We start from the raw sequence: 12,605 nt of genomic DNA, 5'->3' as shown, positions 1-12,605 counted from the left end.
TTTTTAAAAAACTTCACTAATTGGAGAAATAGAATGACTTTGTGGAAATACAATAGAACTGAGTCAGCTTAGTTACATTTGGCTTTTCAGGGCTAAATGTAATTTAGTCATGTAATTTTGAAATTAAAAAAAGTCACTTCTTTATCCTCAATGTGTCCTCAACTATAAAATAGAGAGGCTGGAACAGATCATCTGAAATATCCCTTCCAGTTTTAAAATAACAGTTTTTTTCAGTCAAGCTGAAAAACAAATAGTTTCATAATGCTAAAGAATAAGTACTTAAAAACAACCAGACTTGGGATATTTTTAATTTTTACCCAGCTAAACTTCACTTCCTTAAATTGGACATCTAATTAACTTGGAATTCTGTCCAAACATTTTTGTGAAGATATACATACTTAAAGAGATTGTCCATCAGGTATCTATAGTTAGGTTGACCACTTTCAGGCATAAAACAGACAGCAAACACAACAATGGCATTTAATCCATCCCCATAATATCCTGAAAAGAAACCAAAGATAAAATCACCAGCATGATTTTACTCTGAAGATTTTTCAGAGGACATCTGTATGGTTGCTAGAGTACAAGTGGTTTACCTTCCACAAAATTTTGGATCAAAAAGTTGTATGTGTGGTTTTTTTTTTAGATCTTTAAATACCCTCTTGTCAAAAAGACAACAATAACATTTGATGAAGAGGAAAGGGTGGACATAAAAAGCAGAAACCCATTTAAACCAGCATAATCAGAAAGTCAGACTTGTTTTAACAAGTAAACAAATATAACGATATAACCCAGCAGACACAATACAACAATATCTGCAATAAAACATTCTAATGCAACTCAGGTTAGAGTGGGTGCTTTATTTTTTTTTTTTTTAAGTCTTTAAAAAATATATATGTTTTTATTGATTTCAGAGAGGGGAAGGGGGAGGGAGACAGAAACAGTGAAGAGATAAACATCGATCAGTTGCCTCCTACAGGCCCCGTACTGGGGATTGAACCTGCAACCTGGGCGTGTTTCCTGACTGGGAATTGAACCAGCAACCTCCTGGTGCATGGGATGACGCTCATCCAACAGAGCCACAGCAACTGAGCTAAACGGATGCTTTTAAAAAAAGTTATGTTCACCCTAGCTGGTTTGAGCGTCAGCCTGTGAACTGAAGGGTCCTGGGTATGATTCCAGTCAAGGGCACGTAGCTCGGGTGCAGGCTCCTCCCCGGCCTGGGGCCTGGTCGGGGCTCCTGCAGGAGGCAATTAATTGATGTGTTTCTTTCATATTGATATTTCTCTCTGTCTTTCCCTCTCTCTTCCACGTCTAAAAATCAATGGAAAAATATTCTTTGGTGAGGATTTCAAAAACAAAAACAAAATAAATAAAAAAGAGTTACGTTCAACATTGCCTAATGTTTTGTAGATTTTAGGGCATTAATACCTAAGAAAACAAACATCATCTCTCTGATATAATTCTAGAAAAACAGAGCTAAAATATGTATTTTTGAATTGTAATGTTTAGATATTAAGTGTAAGCAATAACAAATATTTTTGCTGTAACTTTCTTTTCTATTGTTTGCAAACATGCACTAAAAAGATTTGAACATTTCAAATACATTAAAATCTTTATCTTTCTTAATCTCTTAGTCACAAAATATAGTGAAAAATTCAGTAAGATACACTTGCCCTAATTATTTTAAGAAAAATAAAGTATTATTTCTGAAAAATATTGTGTTTAAGCCATGAGCTAGGTCTCACAACCTGCTTTGTATGAACTATCTGAATTAATATGTCTGTGGACTTCCTGATCTATATTATCCTGTGGTGGTGTTTTGTTTTTCATCTGAGTAAGATTAAATTAGGCAGAATAATGTAACTGCAAATATTCAAGTGAATTGCTCTCAGATGAATGAAGACTACAGAAATAAGCAAGGGGGTGCCTTTGGCAGAGAGTAAATTAAGTGGAAATAATTCTATATGATAAAACCTATCAGCTTGACCTATGTGGCTCCCTGCCTGCATTAGAAGGATTTCAGGTAACATGACATGCTCTACAGAGTGAGTTGCATTTTGGCTAGCACTAACATTCTAGCACTATTTGCACAATGCCAAGGTAAACTTCTATATACAGCAAAGACAGACTGACAGAAGTTATAATTGTCTTCATAGCTTTACCTATTTGACTTATAAATTTCTTAGCGGAAGGGACAAAAAGCCTTACATTTTTGTATATCCCACAAATATGCAAGGTAGAACCTACATAAAAATGTGGAATGAACTGGTTTTCTACTTTGTAGTAAAGATGAATGATTTGTTCAGGGTTTTAAGGTAAATTAAGAATCATAGTTTAAAAAGCCAGGTTTTACTTATATCCATAAAAGATGGTATAAGAATGTTCATGGCAGTTTTAATAATCATAGCTCAAATTTGAAACAACATGTCCATCAAAAGAAGACTAGATAAGCAAACTGTGGCTAACCCATGCAAGGGAAAGCCACTCAGTAGTAAGAAATAAACTACAGATGCAGGCAACTACATGGATGAATCTCAAAAACATTATGCTGAGCAAAGAGTGTACACCATATGACTCCAGTTACACGAAATTCTATAACAGGTACAACTAACTAGGGGGTAGACATTAGAATAGTGGTTACTGGAGAGGTAATCCTTGGGAGGGAGTATGAAAATGTTCTGTATGTCTAGGGGTGTAGGCTATAGGGGTATATATGGTTATATGGGTATTTGTCAAAACTAAATGAACTGTACACTTCAGATTAGAACACTTTTAAGTGGAATAAGTCAGACAGAATAAAAACAAATATGATATTACTTATATGTGGAATCTAAAAAAAACCCAAATTCAGAAAAAAAGACTAGACTGGTGGTGACTATGGGATGCAGGCAAAGGGGAGATGTGTCAAAGAGTACCAACTTCCAGTTAGAAGATGAGTAAGTTCTGAGGATGTAATGTATAGCATGGTGACAACAGTTAGTAATTCTGTGTTATGTATTTGAAAGTTGCTAAGATTTCAAAATGTTCTTACCACAAAAAAGAAATAGTAATTATGTAATCTGATGAGGTGTTAGCTAAGGGTATGGTGGTAATCACTTTACAATATACAAGTGTATCATATCAACATGCTATACATTTTAAACTTATAATACAATGTTATATGTCCATTATATCTCAATGAAGCTGGAAAAAAAAGAAATTTGCAAATGCTACAAAAACGGTTTAGAACATTTCACTGCATATATAAATTATAAATGGATACAAAAGGGGAGAAAGTCTCAGTTTTGGGGATGGTGTCAAAGGATAGGGTGGGAGGGAGAATTTTCATTGCACATTCTTAGAACTTTTGAACTTACTATAGTGCATGTATTAATGATTTTTAAATGCTGGTTTTATTCTTTTAGTTCAAACCTGTTATGTTACTAAAATGGCATGATAAATATTTATTATTTTTTCAAAATTACATAATATCTCAAGGGAGAGTTTCTTTAAGCAATTAGGTTTCTGATGTTGCAGTAAAAAATCTAAACAATCTTAGGTAACTCTTACCTCCATGACTGATAACTTTTTTATAGGGTTCAATGGCCTTCATATCAACTCTGTGGTCCTGTTCTCCAATTCTGAACATACGCCAGCGTCGTCCATCTTCTTTTTCTTCCTCTGCTGTGTATTCGGTAATTGAGCCTTTCCTAATAACTTCAGTAGTTTTGGGTTTTGGAAGATCATCTGTCAAAATAAAAGGTTTTTGAATCCCAAATTGTTACTTATACCACAAAATAAAATTACATGTTAACCACTTTGCTATCTAATTAAAATGTTTGGAGACTTTTTCATTATACTTTTTGTGGAATATTAAATATTTCTTTCATAATAGAAGGAAAGGCTTGCTCTTCAGATGAAGTCATTTTATGCTTTTGGAAATCATGGTTAACTTTTTTTGTATTGCCTAATTCAGAAAGCACCAAATTACAGTACAAGGTATATCTGTAAGTTCAGAAAAGATAATTCATACAGCCATCAAAATCTTAGTACACTGGTCCTACAATGCCTTTCCAGATTCTGTTTAGAACAAGACTGTCCTTGACAGTTATCAACACTATAGGTTACTTAATTATCTGGGAGCCAATCATTTTTTGTTGTTATTGAGCACATAAATTATTCCCCAAACATTATGATATCAGTAGAAAGTGGTTAACCAGTCAATGATTACTGTTCATTTGATCAGTTTTTTAAAGCAGAAATTTATTGATAATATTCTTAAGTATACATGCAAAAGTATATTTTAAATTGACATTAGCCAAAGCATAAGCACCAATGATTAGGTGTAATTTATATTTCAAGATCGTATTTTAGATGATTTTTAATGCTGTAATGATTTTCAAAATTTTAGTATCATAGTCCTTACCAAAAGATGGGGGGAGGGGAAACCTACTGTATGTTAGTTGTTTGTTTCCAAGATAAAGCAGTTAACGGAAAATATCCTTCCAGGAAATAACTAGAGATGCATTAAAGAAAGAAGAAACAAAACACATAGGCAGAAAACTATTTCAGTATCTTTATAAAATATTGCTTCTTACTGGACTGTTTATTGAACCAATAAACAGGGAAGAAAAAAGGAACAAAAGGTACAGCACATCAAGGATCTTACACTTCACTGTAGATAATATACTTAGTGCTAAATACTGCTTTGAAGTAAAAATAATTTTAAAGATGGTATATACATATAAATTATCAACAATACAAACACACTGTAGCCAACAAGTATCTAATTAAAGAAAGCACGCGAAGCAAAACACATGCAAATTCCTTTGGATTTCAAATAACAAATGATGACAAATATAAAACTGAGGCTAGAGTATACATTAATTCAAGCTGGTTGTTTACAAAGTGCAGCAATATCAGCAAACCTATTTTTTTTTTTTAAATCATCCTCAAAAAACTCCCTTTAGGACTCTCTCTCTGCAAACCCTTAACTACTTTTAGCACATCTCCTAAATTATATGTCTCTTTAAAGCTTTTTTTTTAGTGGATCAACTGAACGTAAGACTATGCCATAATCATCAAGCAATATTTTGGGAGCGACCATGAAAAAAATGTAACTTCACAGCAATTGAGAAAAAAAAATCATTAATTTTAACGTCAAGTTTTAAGTTTTTTCCAATTATCCTATGAAAATGCCATTACAAAAAACACACATGTATGACAAACATTCATTAATAAAAGTTAGATAAAAACAATGAAACATTTACCTTCCCACTCAAATTCATTACTGTTCTCTGATGGTGTATCTAAGCCATCTAAGTCAATCTCCCCACTTTCATCCAAATCATCTGACAACACCGAGCCATCACTAGGATCCAGGGTCAGGCTAATGTCTGGAGCCATTAGTTTCTTTCTTACTTTATTTCTATTAACTTCTAGTGATCCTGGAATGGGTAAACGAAGTGAAAGATGTATCAGAAGGAATGTTTAAATGCCCACCACTTCATCCTTAGGAAAAATAAAATTAAACACAATCTCAAAGCACTAATTTACAACTTTGGATTTTGATCACGACTGCTTCTACATCATGGCAAGATGGTGTACCCCAGCAAAGATACATCTTTTTAAATAGAGGCAGATCTCACAGTCACCTCTACTACTAAAAATGATCTACTCTCATCCCTTTAGTATAGAAATTTCCAGAAACCTCTAAAGTATTCCAAAAATTCTTTCCTCAACATTCAACTTATCTTTTGCTCTCTATGATGAAACAAACACCAAGTATACTTTTTCCTTGACAAAGAAATGTGTTCAAAAATAGCACAGTCTATCACTTTACTGAAACCAAGAGTGTCAAGTTCTTACCAGGCTGGTTCTCTGGTTCAGTTACAGCTAATATATCTGCTTCAATACTATCATCTTCTGGTAATGGTCTAGAAGACAAAGACATACTTTTAAGTAAGAAATTAAAAAAAAAATTTTTTTCAAGTCCCAAGTTCTATTAAAAATAGCTTATAGCCCTAGTTGGTGTGGCTCATTGGATAGAGCATTGGCCCTCGGACTGAAGGTTCCTGGGTTTGACTCTGGTCAAGGGCATACCTGGGTTGCAGGTTCCATCCCCAGCCCTGGTGGGGGCTCGTGTGGAAGGCAACTAATTGATGTGTCTCTCTCACTTGATGTTTCTCTCTCACTGTCTCTTCCCCTCTCTCTAAAAATCAATGGAAAAATATCTTTAGGTGAAGATAAAAAAAAAAAGCTTATAAAAACAATTATGTAGAAAATTGACTTTACAAAACACTTTTAAAGAAAATATTTTCAGATTGTCAGAGTTGACTGACATATTTATATCAGTAACACAAAAGTAAACACAAATTCCTTATGTAACTGCCCTTAAATACAACTATAAAACAAATATAAAAATTATAAACCTACAAAACAAATATAATTCAAATGCATAAATTTAATGTGATACATGATACAATGTATGATGAAGCTAAATCATTGCTCACAATGGGACTATGGTAATTGCTTTGAGTATTAGCATTTCCATATTACTATTATCATCAGGTACTAGCTATGCAATGACTCAGTACTCTCACCAATCCCTTGCAACTGCTACAGAACCTTACTACGCACTGGATGGTTTTCTAACCATGATGGTATGGAAACATCATTTAAATATAAAATCTGCAAACCATCATGCTGTATGTCTTTAAAATTTAGAGTGATGTATGTCAATTATTTCTCAATAAAATTGGAAATAAAAAGGTTTGCCTTTGTTCTTTTTCTATCAATTCTAATCAACTCTATTGGTGCCAATACAATTGTAAATACAAATGCAAATCTGTCAAGGTAGCCGGCCACAAGATCTGGGAAAGCCGGCTTATTTAATACATTTTTTAAAAGATTAAAAGCAGAACACTAAACCCAATAGTCATTTAATAGGTGACACCAGAATAAAAAGTTTGAAGTTTTGTTCTAAATTTGTTTTCATTTATAAGCACTGCTTACATTGGAAAATCTTCATCTTGCCATTCTTCCTTAAGTTCTACACCTTCCATCCTCAGCTTGGACTCAATGTCAACTACAAACTCCTGATAATCCAAAGAGCCAATGTCCTGTGAAAAGAGAAAAATTTTAACAACTTATTTGTCATTTTACTTTTTATTGGCTGAAAAGGTACAATAATCTTATATTTTAGCTCACACCCCTAGCTTTAGCTCAATGGTCTGGTCATAAAATCAATTTACTGGGTTGCAACTACCATTTAAAAAGAAATCTGAGTAGAAAATAATGAGTGAAAGATATATTCACTCTTAAACATTTCGTCACAAACTTTAGGCAGAAAAGTACACTAGGTAGATAAAAACAGTTGAAACAATTGAGAGAGTACTGTTCTTGGAAGAACTTTATCAGCAGCTCTAATAACAGGAAACAAACAAGAAAGGAGCAATACAAGCACAATCACTGAAGGATATTGCTGACTTCGAAGTTAACTGGCTGCTTCCCATTTTTGTATATTAGAACGAGGGAAAAGGAATGAGGAAATAATAATTTAAGAGACTATTTGTTAAAATAACCCAATGTAGCCCTAGCTGGTTTGGCTCAGTGGATAGAGCGCTGGACTGCAGACTGAAGGGTCCTGCGTTCAATTCTAGTCAAGGGCACATGCCCAGGTTGCAGGCTCATCCCCAGTAGGGTGCATGCAGGAGACAGCTGATCACTGATTCTTTGTCATAATTGATGTTTCTATCTCTCTCTCTCTCCCTCTCCCTTCCTCTTTGAAATCAATAAAAATATATTTAAAAAATAAAAGTAAAATAACCCAATGCAACAGGAATAACCTGATTTCTCAACCGACTTACGATAGTTGTGGCATTTCATTACTTTTGCCAGTTATGAGTGAAGGTCATAGAGATAAATTAAAACAGTCGTTCACTTTAGTGAGATTAAAAATCAAGGAGATAATGAATTTCCTCCTTTATCACCAAGAAGGGGATTTCCCCAGTGCAGTTTAGCAGTATAAGCAAAAGTTAAATATTAAGATCATATTTAGAACTGTCTGAATTATAATTTTACATGGCAACTTTACTATTATGTAGCTTAACACTGCTGCTGGAATAGGTACTAGTAACCACATCTATGCTGAAATCAATTACAGTTGGCAGAAGGAAATGCCCAGGCAAGCTTTTCACTTCCTCATTTAAGTGAAAGGGATTCATTCTAAATATTTATGTTCATTTTTCCTATGAGTTTGGCAACACTGTTAGCATTACAGGAAAATAATTTAGGCCATCCTATGTGTTTATGAAGATCACCAAGCACTCCTGGAAAAATCCTATATGCTTTCTTGTCATTGCTTCCTTGAAAGCAAGGTCATGTAGGTTTTTTAGAATGAAATGACCCAATGTCACCTCGTACCTGTAAGAGCGACTAGTACAAAAAAGACAAGAAATAAGCGCTGGGGAGGATGTAGAGGAAAAAGAATCCTTGTACACTGTTGGTGAGAATGTAAATTGGTGCAGCTACCTGGGTAACAGTATAAAGGCTCCTTAAAAAAATAAAAGTAGAACCACCATATGAGTCGGCAATTCCACTCTGGGTATTTATTCAAAGGAAATAAAATCTATTTCAAAAAGACATATGCACTTCCATATTTACTGCAGCATTATTTACAATACCCAAATATGGATACCACTTAAGTGCTCACCAATGGATGAATGGATAAAATGTGGTATGTGTATATGTGTACGTACACGTGTACACACACACACACACACACACGAATATTATTGAGCACATAAAGGAAGATATTGCCATTTGCAACAAAATGGATTGACCTCGAGGGTACTATGCTAAGTGAAGGACAAATACTGTATGACTTCACCTACATGTGGAAATCTAAACAGCAACACAAAAACAAAAAATTAAAACTGAGCTCATAGATACACAGAACAGATTGATGGGCAAAATGAGTGAAAGGGGCCCAAAAGCACAAATTTCTAGTTATAAAGTAAATTCTGGGGATGTAATGTACAGCATGGCGACTACAATTAATAATACTGTATTATATATTTGAAAGTTGCTACAAGAGTAGATCTTAAAAGTTCTCAGCACAAGAAAAAATTTTTTATAACTGTGTGGTGATGGATATTAACTAGACTTAATTGTGGTGAACATGTCACAATATATACAAATATCAAATCATGTACACCTGAAACTAACATGTTCTATGTCAATTATAGGTCCATTAAAACAAAGAATGAAATGAGATACTCTATCAGAAATGTTAACACAAAATTTAAGAAAAATTATAATGGTGATGACTTTTCTTAAAATTGTGAAAATAAAGCAAAGAATAATTATCCCACCTATAAAAGACACATGCTGAGACCTTTTAAAGGATTAAAGTCTAATAACTGATCTCTAACACTTTCTTGTAGTTACAAATATTATAATTTTGGGATATTACTATCATCATATTATGCTAGTATTCTGCTTTACAGAAGGTAAGCTTAACAAGACGTCTTTCAATCCACCGCCAGCCAGGGTTAATTTCTCAGATCTGGCTAAATATACTACTTCCTTTCTTCCATGCCTTCCTTCCTCCCTGCTCCTTCTACCAGCATTATTCCTGACGGAATGAACAGAACTGCTTTCCCAAAGAGGGCTTTTCACATTTACTAACCACCTGCACATTCATCATTTCATATGTGCCAACCAACAAGTCAGTGAGGTATAAAAAACACTAGTGTTATTATCCTCGATTTATCACATAGATGAGGCAAGTGACACTACACCCTGGTTCCCAGGCCTAGACTGTTTCTAACACAGCAGTGTCTCCAGTTCACTGGCAACTTTACACAGAATAAGCCTGTAATGCCAGATTTGGTGACACTTAGCTTCAAAGGTCTTGTAATGCCTAATGACGCCAACAACACTGACACGTTTGCAGACGCGGACCTGTAATACTTCCTGTCTAAGCCCAACAATAGCAGGCTGCAACAGAGAAGATTATGAAGACTAACAGAGCTCAGAGAAAATGTAAAATGACAAGAAATAGGAGAAGGAGTGTAAGATCATCAAGAAAATAGCCTGCAGGGTAATAACTAACTTCAGGTACAATTTTGAGGAATCTTATCATTTACAAATTGCGAATTACAAACGATCAGAGAAAGAATACATTTAATTTAAAAAGTTAAGAAGTTAAGCATTAGGAGAAATAGAGCTCTTCATTAAAAAAAAAAAGAAAAGAAAAAAAAAAAAAGGTGAGGATGAAAAATGCAATCACACACTTCCACTAGGTGGAAGGCGCTGCGACCACCTCCAGGGGCGGGGAGCGTCTGGCCGGGGAAATCATGTGGCCTGGCCCTGCCAAGGCATTCGGGGTGCGTTAATTAAATGGACGACCCAAGACAGCGGGCTAGTTTTTAAGCTGATAATTTTGAGTGGCCCTCGAATGATGTTAGAAATATCCAAACGGCTCTTGGCAGAAAAAAAGCTCCCGAAATAGACAAGGGAAGTTTCAAAGCAAAGCAGCAGAACCAAATAAAGTTTTCATTTCACGTCAGTGGCCCTAGATCCCCAGCGGCAGCAAATGCACCCAGGACACCGAAACCATTTTCCGCCAGATACTTAGGCAAAAGATAGCGTCCGAATGCACGCAGAAACCCGGCTTTTCAAGCGGGAAGGTCTACTGACGCCCTGATGGCAGATGCCGCTTCCGTGTTGACTCTGCGAAGGTAGGAGGCACATGAGAAGCCCAGGTTTCTTTGTTCTGCACCGGGACGGAGGCTGGTCACAAACCGGGGACCGACGTGGCCCAGTCACCGCACCCAGACCGGGGTGTGTGCGGGGGTGGAGGGTCGGGAAGGGGGTAGGTTGCAGCCGGTGTACAACCCCAGAAACGGAAAAGGGGGTGGAGGTGCAAGGATGGCAAAGCAAACAGGAGCCGAGCCAAGGGCGGGGGCCGACGCTGGGCGGGATCCGGGAAGCGCCACCGGGCAGGTTCTAGGGCGCCCCCCACCAAGGGTAACCCTCCGCGCTGCCTCTCTCTGGCCCTCCGGGGGCACGCGACCCTCGGACGCTCGCCCCTACGCTCGTTCCCAGCCCGGACCCGGCATGCCCAGCCCTCCCGGGCCGCACTCACCCCGGAGGAAGCCTTGGCCCCCTCGTCTTCTTCGCCCCTCCAGGCCGGCGACGTGGGGCTGACGGCCAGGTCGCAGAAGGTAGCGCCGAGCGGAGCCCGCTCCCCTCGGACCGCCGTGGAGACTCGAGTCCAGGACCCCGGCCTCAGATGCAGCTGTAGCGGTAGCGGCGTCGCTGACCCGGATGCAGAGGGCAGCCCCGGCGGAAGTGACTACCTGCGGACCTTCTTGCAGGCGCCGCACCCGGTGGAGACGGAGGCGCAGGCGCGGGCGGGGGCGCAGGCGCAGGCGCGGCATCATCTTGAAACCCCTGAGTCCCTCCCCTACCCGCTCAGCCCGCGGAGGGTCACCTTGCGCATGCGCCGCGCGGCCGCCCTCCCTTACTGCCCGGCTGGCGGGGCGCCTTGTTTGGGGCCCTTCCAAGGCTGTAGGCGCAACCCTGACGTGCGCTGGGACGCAGCTTAGCGTCACAAATAGCCATTTTTATATTCTTTATGTTGGCATTATGGATCGCTACAGTAACTGTATATTGTAAGATGGACAAAATGAAGGGAGGAAAGGTATCCGAGGCCTCATTTTGGGGAACGAGCCCTCAGAAGAATCCAGAGTTTGGTAAAACTCGAGGGTGAACAGCCTTAAAACAGTGAATTCTCAAACTGTAATGTGGGAAGTGATCAGTTTATTATTATTTTTTAAAATTTCCAGTTAGTTGTGAACCATGCTTTGGTAAGCTAAGAATATGATAACCATTTTATCATTAGAGCCGGTACCCATCAATTACCTGCTTAATTTCCATAAAGGTTTCTAAACGCTTACTCTCAATTTCTGTGCTATTCTTGCTGCAGACCAAGTAACAAACAGTTCTCTAAAGGGACCAGATCTGTGGATCACACTTTGAGTAGCAGCCCTGCCCTACAACTTCAAGGAAATAGGGATTAGTTTGGAGAACATCATAATCCCGCACAGAAATCTCACTAAATCCCTACAAAGGCCCAGCAGTCTATTATTTGGGCAAAGCATTAGGGAATGGTGGGGCATAGAGTAACTGAAAAGTTCAAAAATCTAAATCATTGATCCAAAATGCAGCAATTGGGTTTGCATTGCTTTAACATTTACTCACTGTTGGTAGGTGGTTAAACTCTCTGTGTCTCATGGGTAAAATGGGGGCAGGGAGGGGATAATAACTACTTAATAGGGTTTTTGTGAGATAAAGTCATACACACACACACACACACACACACAGGGGTGAACAAAAGTAGGTTTACAGTTCGTATGGCAAATAATACAATAATTAATAATGCAAGAATAAACTGTCTTGCATACGCACAACTGTAAACTTACTTTAGCGACCCTGTATATGAGAACAGTACGTGGTATATGGCAATCATATATGTGCTAGGTATTATTATCGTCCTCCTATTCTAGAGATTTTGTTAAATAGCTGGCAGAGAAAACAAAACTGATCAAATGATG

The 12,605-nt window shown here is 37.6% G+C and overlaps 1 protein-coding gene across 2 annotated transcripts in view; it reads right to left on the bottom strand.

Annotated features, from left to right (window-relative positions):
- The window catches only part of BNIP2 (BCL2 interacting protein 2), a 33,707-nt gene extending 22,256 nt beyond the window's left edge, over window positions 1-11,451 (bottom strand). For both annotated transcript variants that reach the window (XM_081093342.1, XM_081093343.1), the window contains exons 1-6: window positions 11,135-11,451; window positions 6,997-7,103; window positions 5,851-5,918; window positions 5,253-5,429; window positions 3,553-3,729; window positions 399-501 (exon numbers count right to left, since the gene is read on the bottom strand). In XM_081093342.1, coding sequence (XP_080949468.1) covers window positions 399-501; window positions 3,553-3,729; window positions 5,253-5,429; window positions 5,851-5,918; window positions 6,997-7,046 — 575 coding nt within the window. In that variant the 5' untranslated portion in view covers window positions 7,047-7,103; window positions 11,135-11,451. The remainder of the gene's footprint in view (window positions 1-398; window positions 502-3,552; window positions 3,730-5,252; window positions 5,430-5,850; window positions 5,919-6,996; window positions 7,104-11,134) is intronic.
- Window positions 11,452-12,605: the final 1,154 nt, after the last annotated feature.

Source organism: Myotis nattereri (assembly GCF_964212035.1).
Source record: "Myotis nattereri genome assembly, chromosome: 1".
NCBI lineage: Eukaryota > Metazoa > Chordata > Mammalia > Chiroptera > Vespertilionidae > Myotis > Myotis nattereri.
This window is presented reverse-complemented; position numbering and strand designations above follow the sequence as displayed.